This window comes from Orbicella faveolata, unplaced genomic scaffold (assembly GCF_042242905.1).
Source record: "Orbicella faveolata isolate gen_17 unplaced genomic scaffold, um_ofav_v1 contig_25, whole genome shotgun sequence".
NCBI lineage: Eukaryota > Metazoa > Cnidaria > Anthozoa > Scleractinia > Merulinidae > Orbicella > Orbicella faveolata.
The window spans coordinates 21,916,221-21,935,786 of NW_028301553.1; the positions used below are offsets into that span (position 1 = coordinate 21,916,221).

At 38.1% G+C, this 19,566-nt stretch overlaps 2 protein-coding genes across 2 annotated transcripts in view; one reads left to right on the plus strand and one right to left on the minus strand.

Annotated features, from left to right (window-relative positions):
• The window catches only part of LOC110068260 (fibroblast growth factor receptor 3-like), a 40,674-nt gene extending 22,262 nt beyond the window's left edge, over nt 1–18,412 (plus strand). The window contains exons 10-19 of the mRNA XM_089294451.1: nt 8,446–8,488; nt 12,907–13,219; nt 14,480–14,590; nt 14,681–14,871; nt 15,425–15,547; nt 16,230–16,300; nt 16,814–16,854; nt 16,953–17,049; nt 17,526–17,625; nt 17,759–18,412. Of these exons, the coding sequence (XP_089150577.1) occupies nt 8,446–8,488; nt 12,907–13,219; nt 14,480–14,590; nt 14,681–14,871; nt 15,425–15,547; nt 16,230–16,300; nt 16,814–16,854; nt 16,953–17,049; nt 17,526–17,625; nt 17,759–17,827 (1,159 nt within the window). The 3' untranslated portion in view covers nt 17,828–18,412. The remainder of the gene's footprint in view (nt 1–8,445; nt 8,489–12,906; nt 13,220–14,479; nt 14,591–14,680; nt 14,872–15,424; nt 15,548–16,229; nt 16,301–16,813; nt 16,855–16,952; nt 17,050–17,525; nt 17,626–17,758) is intronic.
• Nucleotides 5,762–6,817, minus strand: LOC149109456 (uncharacterized). The gene has a single exon (XM_089294380.1). It carries the CDS (start codon nt 6,684–6,686, stop codon nt 5,814–5,816), a length of 873 nt encoding a protein of 290 aa, XP_089150506.1. The 5' UTR covers nt 6,687–6,817; the 3' UTR covers nt 5,762–5,813.
• Nucleotides 18,413–19,566: the final 1,154 nt, after the last annotated feature.

The following is a 19,566-nucleotide window of genomic DNA, read 5'->3' on the forward strand; positions in this document are numbered from 1 at the left end:
TGCTCGTCGGAAAATTTGAATTTAACTTCTAAAGGAGACTAATATGGGAGTTGCTTGAGCTTTATTAGACCCCTAAAAGATACCACTTAAAACGGGATAGGTTCGATTACTAGCCACTGTTTAAGAAAGATCCCGCGCGCACTTGTAGACCCGACTCGCGTACTCGAGAGCTCAGCGCAAATCAAGCCTTAAAACAGAAATTAAATGAGAGTGTTTCTTTTAATTATTATTTCTTCGAGTGCACCCTAAAGGATACTTTGATAGCTAAAAATGTTGACGTTTCGTTGTCAACACCCTAGGTGAGACCAGAATCCTTGATTTCTACCCGAGCTCGACCTTTTCAGATAGGAGTTCCCCCTCTAGTTTCGAACATCCGCCATTTTAAGGTCGTTTCACAGTCGCTTGCACCGTGTCAAGTTAGTTATTATTTGAATTTCTGACGCAAGTGCTCAATATCTTACCGCAAAAATGCTCTACATTGAATAAACTTTCGCGCGAACGTTTTTGTAAATAAAAGCTACCAGTAATTATATAAATAGCTTATTTTCCGAAGGTGCCCGCTCGTACAGGTTTAACCATACTCGATTGCCGAAAAAGAGGACATGGAAAGTCACAAAATTGACGAGCTGTATGAATTTTCAAATGATTCAAGCAGTGATTAAATGTGTTGGACGATCAACAGTCAAGAGAATTGAGCAGAATTCGAACGACTTGTTCCGCTGTTTTTATTTATACCATATATTAAATAGATACACATAAATACGGACATGACGAAATAAGGAACAAATAGTTGATAAATAGAAGAAACGACATTACTCAAGGCTGTGAGTTCTGCAGTCTTTAATATCGCCTTGGAAAGGGAGGGAAAAAAGAAGAAAAAGTTATTACAACACGGGGTATTCGTATTTGGTCACCCATCCAAGTAGGAACCCCGCCGAACAGGGCTTAACTTTGTTGAGCGGACGAGACGTGGTGCTGTCCTTGTGGTATAGTGACTCTACACTGAAGGCATTTTTTTGATATTTCTAAGATGAGAAAAGGTAACAAAGAAAGAAAAAAATCACTGATACTGGCTGGGAAAATAAAGACCAAAAAAAATGAAAGGAATGAAAATGAGAATTATTATTGCTTTGGTGATCGGACAAGAAGCGCTACTTTCTTTCCAACTGTCTCGGTCTCTCGGACCGATAACTTCATGAATGTTTTCAACAGTGATACATCTCCTCGTGTATTCTCTTACCGTTGAGTTTTGCACTATTTCTTAACAATGCCAGTGGGCTTTAACTTTAACTTAACCTACTTTTTAAAACCTTAAGTCAATGGCATTAAAACTGTCACTGTTTACAGACGATCCATTTTCCAAGTTGAGTGGCTCATAGCCACTTTGATCATTTATCAAGGTGATTTGGTCAATCTCTTTTATTATTATTATTATTATTATTATTATTATTATTATTATTACTTAAAGTAACACGTCTTAACAAATTACACGTATCACAAATTACAAAAATTACAATAACAAAGTACTCTGGCATGGCTACTCCGATACTACAATGTACATTACTTATTTACATCAGGTGTTACTTACATTAGGAAAACGAATACCATAAAATAATTAATTAATTCTGACAGCACACATTAGCTACAATTAAATTAAACAGGATAAAAAGCAAGAAACAGAAATAAAAAGAGAAAGAAAAAAACAATAAAAGGAAAGGAAAACTTAAAATTACAAAATAAGCAAAAAAGCAAACAAACAACTCGTAGCGCGGGGAAGGGGGAGGAGGAACGGTTTCTAATCTTGATTTAATACAATTAAAAGTAACTTAGTCTATAAAGTTTGTGACGAGCATTGTTACGTTACGAGTACTTTTTCGGTGTTAATTTACAAATTTTCAACTTTGTATTTATAGTTGATTCTAGCAATAAATTCGGGTAGTACAAGCGAACTGTTGTTTAGTTTACTTATATACACATAGAAATTCATAAAAAGGAGGGTGTAATTGAATTTTCTCACTAGCTCCATATATGTTGGGTGTTTAAAGGTGGCGAAAAGCGTTTCTTTTGTATCTGGCTTAAAGTTTGAACCATTCTGAGTGTTAAACCAATTGATGACTTTGCATGTGAAGGTTTTTGTAAATTCGCAATCGATAAAGGTGTGATTTATAGAGTCTGGCTCACCACAGTAGATGCAGTCACTGTCTGTATTTATCCCATATCTGAAGAGTTCTTTCTTTGTAATGACAATCCTATGGATAAGTCTGAATTGAAATCCTTTCAACTTATTTTCTTTGCATGTTTTTGAAGCCATTTTAAAGACATCTGTCCAATTCTCTGTGTCTATTGAAATATCTCTTTTCCATCTTTCCGGGCCAGTATGAGGTGATTGGTGTTTCTTAACAAGAAGTAGGCGGTAATAGTCTCTTGCCTTATACGTTTCAAAATTGATTTGATTAGTTTCGTTCAGTAAAAAAGATTTCCAGTTTTCTCTATAATTAAAGATCGAGTTTTGCCCTAGGACTCGCGCTCTGTTCTTCAAGCTCACAGGAATTGCACTCAAGATTTGATAGAACTGGAGAAAATTTGTGTTACAATGATATTTAGCATGAAATTCTTGAAAAGTTAGGTATTGACCATTTTCATTAAAAAGCTGTTGGATCGTGTGGATACCCTTGACAAACCATTCCCTTATAAATAGCGGTTTTCCATCAACTAAGATTTCTTTGTTATTAAAGAGAATGGTTTCGGCTCCTTGATCATAATTGTACAGAGTCTTGATTTCATCAAATGCAATAAGTATGTCTCTGTAGAATGTTGGAATGTGCCTTAAATATTTGACATCGTAGTTACATCGAAGCAGGAAATTGAGACCTCCGTGTTTGTTAAAAAAGTAGTCCGGTACTACTTTCCAATTGCAGTTATCTCTAAAGAGAAGTCTTTTGATCCATGCAAGTCTGAGCGATTTTATCGTAAGTTCGATGTCAACCATCCGTAAGCCTCCCGAGGAAAGGTCTTGGTACATACTAGTCCGTTTTATTTTGTCCTTCTTATTTTTCCAAAGGAAACGAAACATTTTATCTTTTACCATTGGCACTATTTCCTTAGGGACGTTAACATTTGAAATTGAGTATATTAAGTTAGATAACCCCAAAGATTTAATTGTCAGTACTTTTCCATAGAGTGTTAATCCTCTCGATTTCCAAATGTCTAAATTTGTCTGCAATTTTTGTACTTTCAAATTAAAGTTCATCTGGTTATTACCTTTTTCGTCATAGGAAATATAGATTCCTAGTAATTTTGTGGGAGTATTCATCCATTTCATCCCTAGTGGTTTGGTTCTATTATTCAACCATTTCCCTAACCAGAATGCTTTTGTTTTCTCTACGTTGAGCACTAATCCAGAGAAATTCCCAAAAGCACTCATAGTTTTCAGGGCTTGTTCAGCAGAAGCCACCTCAGCACAAAATAAGTTGGTATCGTCTGCAAATTGGCTTAGTTTGATCTCTGAGCCAAAAATTCTGATTCCTTTTATGGTTGAGTTTTGTCTTATTTTGTTTGATAGTATTTCTCCTGTCAGGATAAACAGATATGGCGAGAGTGGGCATCCTTGTCTAACTCCTCTAGAGGGTTTAAACCAGTCCGTTGCAAAACCGTTGTTCAAAGCTGCGCTTTCTATGTCCATGTAGAAGATCTCGATCCATTTTCTTAAGCTATCACCGAAATTGAATTTTTTGAGAGCACTTTGAATACAAGACCATTCCAGTGAGTCAAAAGCTTTTTTAAAATCAACTGATATTAATATACCTGGAGTGTTGTTCACCTGAGTTTGCTCCATAATATCACTTATTAATCTTACATTTTCTCCAATATACCTTCCTTTTATGACGCCCGTTTGGTCCGGATGTACGAGTTTTGAGAGCATTGGCTCAATTCGCCTTGGATGGCTTTTGATGCAATTTTATAATCCACATTAAGTAAAGTGATTGGTCGCCAATTCTGTAAAAGCAATAATTCAGCGTCGTCTTTCGGTAAAAGCGTAATTATGCCTCTACGCTGAGAGACCGATAACCCCCCATGCTCGTATGCTCCATTCAGGCTTGCTAATAGATCTGCTCCTACAAGATCAAAGAAATGCTTATAAAATTCTACGATAAAACCATCCTCGCCTGGTGATTTTCCGTTTTCAAAAGTCTCCAATGATTTTTTACATTCTCCGTAAGTCAAAGGACCGTCTAAAGCATCTCTTTCTGCATCGTCTAGTTTAGGAATTTCCATGCTTTCGGTAAACATTTCAAAGCTATCCTGTGCATCTGTTGTTTGAGAATTATACAAATTACTATAATATATTTGGATCATCGATAGAATTTGTGTTTCATCAGTAGTTGTTTCATCATTTTCCAATTTAATTTCGTTGATAGTTTTTCTATTATAGTTCCTTTTTTCTAAATTAAAAAAGTATTTTGTGGCTTTTTCGCCCTCTTCTACCCAGCGGCATTTAGATCTGAAGATTGCAGATTTACCTTTATTATTATATTGATGTTGGAGTTCTTTTTTGAGGTCATCATATTGTTTAAGAATTCCGTCAATGTTATCAAGGTTCTGGCTATTGCAGATTATTTTATCCAGCTCATCAAGTTGTTGTTTGATCTCCACTTCATGCTTACGAATCGCCTGTGCTTTTCCTTTAGAGAACGAAATGGTTGTGCTTCTTATTTCCATTTTAATCAGTTCCCAAAACAGCTGTTGGTCATTTACATAATTATATTTTTCGCGAAGCTGAGGATATAATTCTAGAATTTTGGTTGTGTATTCCTTGTCCTCTAATAGAGAATTATTGAATTTCCAAAAACCCGGTCCTCGAGGATTCTCGTTCGGCCACGACAATGATAATAATATCGTGTTGTGATCTGGTGCTATTGAGGTTTGGATGTCCACTTTTTTAACAAATTTTGTCAAGTGCTTGGATATTAAAAAGAAGTCTATCCTTGATTTCACGCCTAACGTTTTAGACCTGTAAGAGAACTTGTTAACATTCGGATAACGAGTTCTTTGTATGTCGACAAGGTCAAGGGTATCCATGGTGATATTTACCAAATTCCTATATGCTGTTGGCCTCCAAGGAGAACCACCTTTTTTGTCTTTTTTAGATAGCGTACAATTCCAATCACCTCCTACTATAAGAGTTGTAATTTCCGATTTGTCAATTAAGAGACAATTTAGTTCTTGAATGAAACTTACTTGTTGTGTGTGGTCGTTGGGCGCGTATATATTACAAAATGACAATTTTAGACCGTTGTAAGTGAGGTTGATTAAGATTATTCTACCGTCCGCGTCACTGGATGTGAAGGTCACTTTTTCTTTTACCGTTCGATTAATCAAGATACAAACACCTTTGCTATGAGAAGTCCCGTGAGAAAAGTAAATTTCACCTCCCCATTCATTTCTCCAAACGGCTTCGTCGCTTACTTTGGAAAACGTTTCTTGCAGAAAATAAAAATTGGCCTCCTGATCTTTCAAATACATAAAAATGCTCCTTCTCTTAACCGTATCTCTGAGACCTCTCACATTCAATGAAATTACCGAACATTTGTGTAGGTGTAATTTATGCATTTAAGGATAGATTTTTGGAATAAAAAATTCGGTTCGCATTCCCCCTCGTATTAACAATTGTAAGCACCAAAACAAAACAAAAGAAAACAAAAAAATTACCAATAATGAATTTAAAAAACAGACCTATTTTAGGAGTTCCTTCGCTTAGCAATCCAGTCCGTAGTCCCTTCTTTTATTTAGCAGTCCTTTGATATTAACACAGTTTAGAGATCGTCTAAGTCCTCTACGCAATAAATCCTTACCGGTGCTCCGCTCGGCGATGTCTTTACGAATATTTTTCCATCCATTGTCCAAGTGCTGGTAATCATATTATCTTTCTTCATCTTGTTTGCTTTCCAGAAAAGCTCTCTTCGATAATTCGTAAGATTCTCGTTGATGAATATACGCTGGTCTTCTCGAGACGCGAAAGCATAGCTTGGAAATACGTCAGAGGTTTTCACGTTTTTAAGCTTGGTTCTCGCTTTGTAGAGAAGAGATTTTACTTTGTGGCTCACGAATTTGACAATTACGGGTTTAGTGGTTTTTCTTTTCAGTTTGTGTGATATTTCTATATCTTCCGGTTTGATATCGACGTTTATGGCTTCTCCAATACGGGTAACAACTTCGTCGGTTGATGTGTACGCGCCTTCAGGTACGCCCAAAATTTCCAACGAATTCTTACGAGAATATTGCTCCAGGTCGTCATATTTTTCTTCTAAGTTATTCATTTCTTCAGTATGATCTTTTAGTTTCATTCTTGTGTGGTTAAGCTCGTTCCTCAACGTGTCATTTGCTTTCTCGGCTTTGGTAAGTTTCGTTTTAAGCTTCTCCGTTTCCCTTTGGTTGGCATTTAGGGCGGATTTCAGCTCTAGAATTTCTTGCTTCAGTTCTTGGTTTTCCCTGAGTATCGTTGCAACTGTAGTTTGTATTTCAACTAGCATCTCCTTGATGTCAATTAGGTTTGGTTCGGGCTGAGTGGCTGCAGCAGTTGGTACTTCGCCGACACTAGCCGCCATATTGCATCGTTTCGAAACGTTATCTTCTTCTTCCAATGAACCTCTTTCTCCTCTTTTATGTTTCCCACTAGTCTTCTTCATTGAAATTGGCACTACATAGCATCACTCCAAGATGTGATTAAGGTCGAAAATACCAAGGAAATATTATAAAAGAAGGAAACTTAAGCTCCGCTCAGAAACCACGTCCAACCATGACGGGCTCACGCATGCTCTCCCCCATTTGGTCAATCTCACTAACACTGGACTTGTTATCTCTTCGTTATTTGTGAGAGTGATCTTTCTCTGGCACGCGTGTCCTCCCTTTGACCAATGAAAACAGCAGAAAATATTATTTCCCACGAAGCTTACAGGACAAGGTCACTCCAAAAAGGTTACTTTTTTGTTTCCACCTATGACAAGTAAACATTGGGTTTTTCCACTGACCGCAGTTTCAGCCTCTAAAGTACCTGCTATCCTGAAGAAATTCGTCTTGAATGAAGCCGAAAATTCGACTTTGGACGTGGCCATTTTGAAACTGTACTTGGTAGCCAGGCCGTTTTTATGTGACGTCATTTCGTCCAACTCAAAATTGGTGAGAAGCAGAAAAACCTGCAGTTGATATGGCATCTTTCACAGTGTCAGCACAATGTATCTCTTCCAAGAAATTATCCACTTCAATATCTTCACCGTTATCATTTTCGTGATTTGGAGCCCGTTTGGCTCAAAATAATATGGTTCAAGAGCAGCCATAACCTAGAGTGGTAGTTAAAAGGCTTTTCGGAAGCCATGGACAAAAACCCTTAGACGGAATGACGTCACAAATCGAGGCCTGGCTGCTTAGTACTGGTCAAAATGGCGGCAACGATGTCGAATTCTGTGCTTCTTTGAAGACGAATTTTATAAGGAAAACCTGTGCTTTAGAGGCTGAAACTTCGGTGCCAGGATTTTATTAGCGTTGAAAAAAAAAAAAAAGTTTTATGGAATGACCTCCAAATCAACTCTATAAATAGCCTACTCACGAGTGTGATCGCGCGTGATCTTTAAATCTGAAAATGTAGACTTCTAGCATTGTAAACTTCTGATTGTAATGACTGCGAATCATGTCTGTAGGTAAGCTTAGCAATATATGAGTAAAATGGAAAAATCAATCGGTTTTTCTCACATGGAGTAGAACAACGTACATACGACGTGTATCTGCTATCCTTACGTAATAAAACAGACACCCACTGGTCGAAACTAACCTGGAACCAGCATCAGCAGCATTTCTAAGACTGATGACGTCAAAATTTTTAAAAACTATACGTCTTTTTATGAACATCTAGGCAGAAAGTGCTTTTTCTGGACGCATTTCGTTTGCTTGTGTACACCAGGTATATAACGCCTGGATTATACAACCAAATCTCTGTTTCTTGTATCATTTTGAAAGCGAATGTAGTAGGCCATGTTTCAACTGTTATTCCATCTGAAAACAACTGCCAGATTTTATAGCCATGAAACCTTGAGAGGGGAAATGGCTGTTGACAAGGTTTTAGTAGTAGTATTTAACAGTTGGTCATAATTTCAAGCTGCATATTTCAACTGAGTTTTACAAGGGTTTTGATTTAAGTTTTCTTAAACAAACTTAACGATTAAGAGTGACTTAAGGAATTAACAGTGATTGCTAACAGTGAGTCGACATTCTCTGCACACTACTTGAAAACGGCCAAATTGGTAGTCTTGCTGGTAAACCAGAAGTCATTTCATTTTCCTGTCTTGAGTTGTTTGTAACACTGGCTGTCCTTCTGCTGGATGTCTGCCATCCTTCATGCACATTTGACATGACGAGTTTATACATTGTTCATTTTGTGTTTTTCTCTTACAGTTTTGGTTACCAAAGGAAATACAACCAGAATAGTCAAATAACTGTAAGTGCTTACTAACCTGCACCAGTTCTATAGTAGTGATACACTCCATCCTTGCAGCATCACGATTGTCTTTAATTTACAAATTTGAAGTAAAGTAGGTTTTCACTCATATTTGTGTACGTTGTGCTAAGACTGTCGCATAGTCCTCAGTTCAGTTTTGATGGCATTTCGCTTTTCACGATTATTTCCAGCTGGTTTGTCAAATCATGATGATAAAAAAGGTTTTGTACCTGATTGGCCTATATTTTCTATGTTATACTTTTAAGTTATATCACCTGAAAATGACTTATGCAATACACATCAGTTGATCATCACAGTCTATATGCTTAAAAATGCGCTCTAGGTTGTGACCAATTTACATTCCAACCCAAGTTCACGTTGCAGTAGGTATGCTTTGCAAAGGCTTCACCTCGTATTACCAACGCGTCACCAACTGCTAACCATGCGTTGTGATGTTACCACTACGCGTGTGAGTAGTTTTGATAGCGGCAATCTTATCATATGAATTTGCACGAGACTGAACGTTTTGCGTACTTTTTTAAACTTGCTTCAATAACTTTCAACGGTTAATTAATGATACAACTTTGAAAATAAGAGATAACAATTAACTAAATGTCTGATTTATCGCTTAATTATTTCGTTGAACTGAAAACGTGGTAAAAATGCTCAGAATATAAAATTAATGCCGAGATTATGTAAGGTACTCATGCCGAAAATTTTTTTATTCTAGAAATCTAACAATAAAACTATAAAACACTGCAACGATATAGAAAAATTTGAAACCATTTTGGGTTAAAAACGACGACGACGTTTCCACGTTCGCTTAACGTCATTTTAGTCCATCAGCTGAGAGCCGAAAATTTGGGTTTATGGCTCACTTAAGGGGAACAGCCAAAACATGTCTTATCTTAATTTTTGACTACCAAGCATCATAAAAATGTATGATAGCAAGGAAAGAACGGTAGCTCTCACTTTGTAAAGCGAATTTTGAATTTTGCCCTACATACCCTTCTTTTGCCGCCATCTTGGATTTTTGGGAACGCTTAAAAGTGGTTTGTATTCCTTTAATGTACCCGAATCGTGTTTTAAATGTAAATGTTAAACGTATCGGAACTACAAACTTGATGTCCATTTGTTCAAGTGCTTGAATTATCAGTACATGACGTCATAAGTGACATCATAACGCCTGATTATTGGTCACAATATGATCATTTTGCACTGATAATCATTGCAAAAACATTGTGGGGTACTGTTCTCAAAATTATTTCATAAAAAGAGGGCAAGTAGATAAAATATTTGTTTAAATTGCAAGTTTGTTGAAACAAAGCCCTCAGAACATTTGCCTGTTTCCGACATCCAGCACCGGTTCCCAAACACACGGTCTCACAAACGAAAGTGCGAACGTGTTTCCTCTGAACCATGATCTGATCTGGTGGGTGAATGCACTGTATGCAGTTGTTAGGGTTCTAGGTTAGCCCAGGAAGCTTCTTCACGAGTATTGGGCTATCACTTCATCACAGACCTACATCCTTATGGGGTTGGCTCCAGCACGCATCAAAGAAGACATCAAAGCTGTGGGAAAGTTGGTGGATCAGGAAACAAGATGCAGCGCTAATGAGCTTCTCCACGCTTGGGTATCAAAGCGACAACAGGAGCAAGTGATGACTTATTGCAGGCCAAGGGCTAGGTAAAGGAAGCAGTGGATGACTTTATAACGACCTTTGCTCATCTGATCCCGCTTCAGATCACTTAGATCCATTGAAGAAAGCCAAGCTGAAGTCTTTTAAGGATCTGTAGGCTGTGCGCAAGGTTCACAACTAGGATGTAATACTTCCTCCTCGTATGGATCGAGATGTATTTGCTCTGATGGCACTTGTCGGTCTCTTGCTGATCCTTGTGGACTCCCGCGAAAAACAACTGCACAAAGCCTCCCAACAGAAGCAAAACTCTCCCAACAGCTAGAGTATCACAGTCACCGAGAAATACCCAGAGAACGCAACCAGTATTTTCAGTGTACCTGGAATGGTGGTCTTGCAGAAGTTGAATATCCCGCCCTCTGGAGGTATGTCTCATGTGGTTGCTAAGAAAGTGTTTGAGTTGGTAATGAGCACCGGCAACAGGCACGTGGAGAAGTGTTCAACATGTATCGGGAGGTATCAATAAAGAATGTCGAAAGATTTTAAAGAGTGTCTACCTCTGGCGTTGAACAGTACAAGAACATACTCCCTAACTATGCTGCGAAGTCAGGGAACAAGAATTTTCAGTGTCACTGCAAACAAGCCTGACATTGTCAATTCCCTCGTGTTACTGTGGAAGAAAGAAGCATTCTGAGGCAGGCTCGGTGACCGGATCATGTACGTGACAACCGAAGATCAGTGCTAGAGACTAAGACGCAGCCACATGCGCACCAGTTCCTGAGATAGGGTGTAATCATGACGAGGCTGGTTCTCCATGCTCGGTTCGTGGGAGGCAGGTGCGTCATCCACCCCGACACTGATATCTTTGTCCTACTGCTTGGTCAAAGCCAAAACCTTGGAATGTGCTACATGAAGAATGGAAGAGGCGGAAAGACCAGAATGATAAAATTTCTTTAGTTATTAACAGCTTGGAGAAGTAACTTGACCAAGGCATTGACAAGCTCTACTTCATGAAAGTCCTAATTGGCATACACAGGATCACAGGCTGTGATACTCTCTGGTGAGCAGTTCAGCTTATAATTCTCTAATACAGTGAAAGGTAGGTCCCAGCTATGGCGAGAATTGGGAAGGAGTGAACAGTATCCAGAGAGATACTGGAGGAAGCACTCATGTGACAGCTGTACGAGAAGGGATGCCAGAGTATGGATGCGCTGCGCTATGAATTCCACTGTGCCAGAAGCGGGAAAGTCTAGCCAGAGGTTTTGTAACCATGTCATTCATCTCTATGACGTCGCGTTACTAGAGAAAATTATCAAGTGGCAATCTGGAGAGGAGCCGTCACCGCAGAGAAGGCAGTTGAAATACGACGCTAGTAGCTGAGTATTTTGGACAATTTTTGAGGTGTTTGGAAAGGTGCTCAAACAGAGTCTTGAGTGTTTCAAATAACTTCTCGATCGGAACTAAAACTAAGGATAAACAGAAAACTAAAATCGTAGAAATATCTGCTAAAACAATCAGATATTCAAACACCGTCACGGTCATGATTTACCGTGTTTAAGCTTGATGAATTGTTTATGACTTGGAGAAGTTATAGATCCAAATGCAAGTGACAGCAGTGACAAAGGGCGTTATACAAGCCTGGCGTTTCTGTACTCGAACGAGCTCTAGACTGAAGTTTGGACCTAGTTACATGTATCTATGTTGAGTTATGTATATTGGTTCATGGCGTACTGTGCTTAATTAACTAAACGTAGAAAAAGGTTTTTTCTAGTACAGTGATTTGGAGCACCTTATTGGTAATTTAGTTATTTCAGATGGTTAAAATAGAGGTTGAATATATAAACTAGAAAACAAAATGGCGGCCCTTGTGACGTAATATATGACGTCATCATAGCTTGCACAACAACAGACAACACTGAAATAATATCTAAGATACTAATTTTCCCAAATATACGCCCAGGCAAAGTATTAAGTGCCTCTAAGAAAAGAAACATATAAGAAAATATTATTTAGAATTCCAAGATGGCGACCAAAAGGATCGTATTGGGGGTAAATTTAAAATTCGATTTACACAGTGAAAGCTACCGTTTTATCCTTGCTATCATGCATTTTTATGATGCTTAATAGTGAAAGATTAAGAATATACAAGTTTCGTTTGTTCCCCTTAAGTGAGCCATACAACCACCCCAGCTGATGGACTATTTTTTTGATTGTTTAGTTTTTGAAATGTTCTTCATTAAGGAATTGAGCCCTGTGTTAAATACACAAAAAGACTCAATTCGTGCCAAACTTTTTACGTGACTCTGCGTGCAAATATTTTATTTTGGATATGTTTAGCACTTTTGAGAATTTTTTATCAATTTTTTATCATTGATTTCTTTGCATTCGTGTCTCTTAGGTATTCTTAGTTTATTTTAAAATTTGTACCCATTTTATTCACTCGGTTGACTTCATAATGATGTTAAGCGAACGTGGAAACGTCATCGTTGCTTTTAAACCAAAATGGTTTTAAGTTTTTCCATATTGTTGCAGTGTTTTAGAGTTAAATTGTTAAGAAATCTAACATTAGATAAATGGAATGCTGGAATGATATATTTCAAGATAGCAACTCTTATAAAAAGGAAACAGGCCAGAATTTTAGCGTGGGCAGTCCTGGTTTGACAGTTACTTTGTACATTGTAGATGTATTACGAACCACGTACTGTCTCTGTACAGAGAATGTCATAATATATTAACAGCGAAATTTTTTGTCATTACCACTACTGTTCTACCTTTTTACAGGATCATGTTACTGCAGCATACACAAACACATCGCCCAATTTGATAATAAGAGATGAAGCGTCTGCCACTTTACAGTCGCGCCAACCAGGAGACTTGCCCAGTGGAGAAAATCAGTCGAATCAAGTTAACTCGGACCAGGAATATATGCCACTTAATCCGGCAACCAAGTTACGGAAATGGGAAATCAGCCGGGAATATGTTCAGATCTCAAAAGTGATTGGAACAGGGACTTTCTCTCAGGTTGCTAAAGCATTGGCTTGGAATATCAATGGAATAAAGGGACTGACAACTGTGGCTGTTAAAATGCTCAAAGGTATGTGCATTACATAAGTGGGTGTGTAGAACAAGGGCGTGTATAGCCCAGGGAGGTCTCTATAGTGAATGATTAATTTTCTTCAACCTTTGCTACTTGTGCGCTGCGACTTGCAATTTCAATTCAAATTGGCGAGATCTTGTGTCAAATTCATCACCACTACCATCATCTTCATTTTGTAAGTAGATTCCAACTCCGCCACAGGCTTTTGACGTACGATAGTTGGATCAAATTGTATCCAGTGATATTTACCCTAACCCAGGGTTTCGACACACCGATTTCAGAAAATAATTTTTTGCATATTTCTCCACATTATCTTAAATTTATCAAAATTCATGAACAAGCTTCGTGCATTTACTTGCATTGTAGAAAAACTGACTTTGTTGTTTAGATCTAATTGATCATTGACTTCTTTCTTAACAACGTATTTACCAGTGGGCAGCCGAGTAACAAAGCAGGAGTCGGGATCACGATAACTAGAGAGCGGATTACATAACTCGAAGCCCTCAACGGGGTTAAATAGAAGAGTTTCAAGGCGACCACTGTCGTGATTTAAAGGTTTGTGAAATAGCTCACCGAGGGCCAAATTTAAGAGGCAGTCTGTAAGAGCGGAGCGGTCGATCTGGTTTGAAAAATAGATTTCGTTCATTTCTTGCTTGTTGCAAGACATTCATGTGCTTATACTAAAACCACAATCTTTTCGATCAGATCGTTTAAATTTTTTGTGCTATAGGGAATTTTCGGTTCACCTGAGTCGAGGCTCGTGGCGACCATTGTCAACGCCTAGATTTAACACATCTTTACCGTCCTATATGTCCTAACTTCCTTGTTCTTTTTGCAATTGCAAAGAAAACGTGAAGCTGGACATGTTCCACTCCTCTCGTCACTTTAAGAACGGCTTCCACCAAAAACTCCATTGGAGGATTAGGTTCGTTATAACTAGAGCAAAAAAGCTGAACTTTATTGATTGACATGGTTAATAGCAGAAGTCTCCATATAACAAACATTAGCTAGAAATCTATTCCCCTCCTGACTGGCGTTTTCTGTTATAGTCTGAATTTGGCCGCTGGCCTTCGACATTTCAAATCACTTGGGTAAGAGCCACGAGAGTGGCATAGAACTATTATCTATCCTCCTAAAAATGAAATTAGTATTTTTTGCTCTGATTTACCAGTTTACCCTAGTTTTAATTTTACATTCGTACTCAGAAAGGAAAAATTAAAATCCACTTAGAAGTCATCTTTTCTCCGTTTCTGATAGAAGATGCACCGAGCTCTGATAGAAAGGATTTGCTTTCGGAGCTAGATTTGATGAAGAAACTGAAGCCGCACCCGCATGTCATCAAGCTAATGGGATGCATTACTGAGACTGGTAAAATTGAATAATTGTTGCTTTTATAGCTTCTTCTGTTGAGAAAAAAATGCAAAGGATAACCTGCAATAATCGCATTCCTCTTTGCAGAACCGTTACCTGTTCTTATCGAGTACATACCTTACGGTGATCTGCTGGGTTACTTGAGAAAGAGTCGTGGTCTTAATGACACCTACTTTAAGGACCCGGATGTTAAACCCCAGACAAATTTGACGTCACAGCAGCTGACGCAATTTGCTTGGCAGATCGCTGATGGAATGAGTTACCTTAGCTCCATTAAGGTGAGAGAGGAAAGTTTCCTTTATCTTTTTTAAAGTGTTTTGAACGCCGAAACAAACGAACAAACTACATTTGTTAACCCGGCTGAAGATTATCAGCATAGTATAGGAAACGTATGTTTTGTATAAACTGGTTTACATATTTGCCTTGTAGTAGTCCGATGAAGAAATCCATGGAACCATCAGGACTTGTCTAACTTCTCTAACAATAACTTGAGAGGCGTTACCTTGGAAATAACGATTATATGGAATATTAACTATCTTACCCTTTATCCTTTCTAAGGTTTGCTTTTTTAATTTAATTTGTTTTAGTCAATAGACCCTTTGCATAAATGGCGCCCAAATTTGAATAACAATACTTTATACATCCTCGTCCTTATGTTTCCAGACAAAGGATTTTTCACATGGTTGTGAGGCTTAGGATGTATAAGTATTGTTATTTGAATATCGCCGCCATTTATGCAAAGGGTCTATAGCGGAGTAAAGTGAGACAATATATATTCAACGTAGTAGGATACCAGATATACCACCAGCAACGTACAATTGTTTCCTTCAGATAATTCATCATGACTTGGCGGCCAGCAATGTTCTTGTTGGTGAAGGACAGAAATGTAAGGTGACAGATTTTGGGATGGCGAGGAATGTTCAGCGAGATGATATTTACACCAGACAAAGTCGAGTGAGAATTTAAACGTTCTGGTTGAGATATTGTGATTCAGTTTTATGCAGCAGTTCAGTACATATTGATCTTGACAGAGACAAGGAACCACAATATATAGATATAGCTAAGCCTAAAAGCGGAACTCTTGATTGCAATGAGTGAAGCTTAAAGGAAAAAGAGGTTCTGTTTTTCTTCGATAAGAAACTCAAGGATGATCAATTGTGAGCACGTAATTGCTCAGCGTGTGGTTTCACTATTATTTTATCCACTTAATTTTAACAAACTATACCCAATAAGCGTACTCAATTTCTCCAAGATTGTTAAGAAATTTCGTCCCCAATATATCAGGGAATTTCCAAGAGACGATTGTGCAAGGAATATGTCGCGAGAAAAGTAAATAACGCGCCAGGGGTTATTTCGCACCAAAAGTTTTGCCCTGGGACGTACTCCCTACACAAAATCAGGAGTTGGGTAGTTCTTTCTCGAGTTTCGTTCCGTCCTAACTTTTATGACAACATGATTTTCAATTGTGACACTTGTCCCATTTTCTTGCCACAAAATATTAACGAAGACAGCGAAAAGGTAAATGACTAGAAATTATGTTCTTCTATATCATCAGACATTATCACAGGTATTTCAGGCTGAACAAAGTTTTCTGTACACCAGCTTAATTAGTAACTCGTATGTCTGTGTAAAACAGGGTCGTCTGCCAGTGAAGTGGACTGCTTATGAAGGTTTACTTTACGGGACATACACCACACAAAGTGACGTGTAAGTTACTTTTATTCTGCAGTATCAACCATGCTACAAACTCTTCACGTAACCATACAGATTTAATCTGCATCATCTTAGTAAAAGTAGCTTTTAAGAAGCTTTCGTGTTAATTACAGCATAAGATATAATGTATTTAAGTGCAATTTAATGGAGTTTACAACACAGCGGCCAGCGGCATTGTTAGCTACGCATGTGGAAAGATTCCATGCGTTTGACTGTTTGTAAGCCTCCACGCTCCCTTCCTTCCCATGAGCCAGGATTTGCCAGCAATGCGAGTATAGCGTGCTTCTAGGCGTTGGCTATTATATAAGTGAAAGCGCATGAATGTCACAGAAACCCAACCACCTCTTAGCGATCAGGTTGTTTTTTTTTATTTTTATGAACGAATTTGTTCATTAAGGCAACCGCAGCATTTGTAAGACTACAAAGGTTTTTGTCATTAAACTACTTTTATTTTAACCTAATTCGAACGCTGTGAACAATTCATTGATCGTTTCTGTTAATTTTCAGGTGGAGTTTCGGTGTAGTTCTGTACGAAATATTTACTGTGGGTATGATTTTTCTGCCATTAAAATAGAATACTTTTATCAATTAGGCCCCTTATCTACATAGTCAAGAACAATTTCTTGTTTATTTACGTTGTTTATAGGTGGCTCTCCGTATCCGGGGATTAACGGTCGGGAAATTGCAAACAAGCTTCAGCAGGGATACCGGATGCCAAAACCTCAACACGTTGATCATCAGCTGTGAGTGTTGTTGCTGGTATCTACCTTGCACGTCAAACTTTCCTTTTTTCATATTTCTGAAACAATCATCCACAACCGGTCGCATGCTTATGGCAATTTCAATCGTATCAGTTGACAAATTAGCGTTATCGGATTTTACTAGTTTCAGTTCTGGTGCCAACACCTTTTGTGCCACAGACTCAATATTTTTGGTTCGTCAGCGCAATTTTAACCTAACTTCTATTCCAGACACAGAGTCGAGATATTAAATGTTCAAGGATTTTTAGCAACTTATCTTGATTCTTTCCTGTCCTTTACGATAATCCTCAACTCTATTCCCGAAGATGCTTTGTTCACATTGAATTGTTCACATCCACGAAAAGTTATCCAAGTTATATTTATGCCATCAGGGTCCATTACCTGTAACGGACTCCTGACTTCATATGGTGAAATAATTCCGAAACATAACGCTGTTGATGTTGGCCATTTCTGTTTAGTTACCAGATTATGCTGCAGTGTTGGCAAGAGAATCCAGACGACCGACCGACATTCTCCTCGCTTAAAGACACCATCACTAAAATGACGCAAAATAATAATGTATGTTTCATTTCTTATTTCCTATTATCTTTCCTTTTAGCTTAACGTTCAGAGCATAACTGATTTGGAAAAAATGTGCAGGAGTTTTTATTCACAAATACTGATTGAGTTAATTTTCACTGGTCTTTTTCAGCACACGTATGTCAACATGAAAGAATACGATACCAGTTTGTACTCAAATGTTGACGACCTTCTTGTATAGAAGTGAAGACCGTTAATAAGCTGTTGAGGACCCGTGCAACAATGAGAGTTTTACGTCATATTTTAGTAGCAGATTTGCCTGTAATTAACAATTATTTAAATGTCCAGCAGTTATCACCCGTACTGAGGTAAATAATTGTTTCATTTAGCAAAATAGCCGACCTCAAAATCACACTTTTTTTATAAGCAAAAGAAAAAAAAACATCAGAGGACCGACGAGAAACGTTGCAGCTCGTTGCATTGTTTCATTGAGTTTGATTGTTTTACTGTTCGTTTTCATCGGCAAATCACACTACTGCGTCACTGATATTTCGTACTTAGTTAAGAATTGCAGTTATGAAACCTGCTGCTAAAAACTGCGCCTTCCACGAGATTCCTCGCACAGTAGCGAATAACAGAAAATTATTTAATGTCTCAATAAGGTGGCTCTGACCCCGTGGACATAATTTTTTTAAACTAGAGCAACAACGCAACATTATGCTGTTGGCGATTGCTTTACGATTTAAAATGTAATGAAGAATGCTTCGAAAATTGCTGTAAATGCTACGCGTGTAGAAGATAATTTAAATAAAAGTGGCTTACGTTATGCTCGTATTGCGTTATTTTGATATTCCTTAACATACTTATGATTTACTCGAAACAATATTAAACCTTTAATAAATTCACCAACAAGCATTTCTCCAAACCGAATGACTTGGACAAAGAAAACGAGCAGGTTGAAAGAAAAGGTCCTCTACGCCCTTTTCAGTCTTAGAAAAGACACAAATCTCAGCAAATTACCCCCACTCTTAGGGAAAAAAATTTCGATGCAATTTTCTCTCCTATTTTTTCACATATAACAGTGAAGTCTGGGGTGCATATATAAAATCTGATCTCAAGTCTTAGGACAGTTCCCAGATCGAAAAAACCCATCTCCAATTCTGTACTTAGAAGAATTCGTTACTTAGAAGAAAGCAATAAGGTATCCAATGAAGCATGTAGAGCTGAGCTTGGTAGGTTTCCTCTTGTTATAGCTGTTAACTACTCCGGATGGCAAAAGTTTTATTGCTTGAACACACACACTAATAATGAATGAAATGCCGAGCTAAACCTACAAGTTTTTATACTTATGTAAATCTTAGAAAGTTCCAGAAGCGTCTCTGCATATATTTGGGCTTGCGGGACAATGCATACTAATTATCAAACACTCTGCATTACGACTATGCCTTAAAGGTGGCAGAATAAATAGTACTACATAAGCTGATTATGTAACATCTCCCCTCTAATCGAAAATAGCTTAAGGCCTTAACTGAAATGCTGAAACTAATTAAATTGTCTCTATAAGTCTTTTAGGTCTTGTAATCACACGTCTTGGTCGTTCACTGCTAGTACTCTCGTCACGCTTTACACTCTCGGCAGATATCGGAACAGTCTCTTGAGATGGACGAATGAAGCGACGATTTCTTACCAACTGGGCTCCGTTAGTAGTTTCGACATTGTACGATCTCGGTTGAGACGCTACTGGCGTTTTGGTAACGGTTGCTGGGGTCCATTGGTAACACTGGGGGTGAACTTGTACGTACACTCTCTGATTCTGTGGCAGTGAAGGTAGATCCCTTGCAGTCTTGTTGTAGTGCTCGCACATTTTGTCCTTGTCTTTCACCATTTGCTCTCGGACAACCTGACAGTGGGGATTCTGGATAGGGGATCTGGTTGGAAGTAATGCTCTGTACTTTCGTCCATTCAATAGCTCTGCAGGTG

Coding starts and splice junctions, on each gene's coding strand:
- LOC149109456 (XM_089294380.1), bottom strand. CDS start 6,686: ATGAAGAAGACTAGTGGGAAACATAAAAGAGGAGAAAGAGGTTCATTG.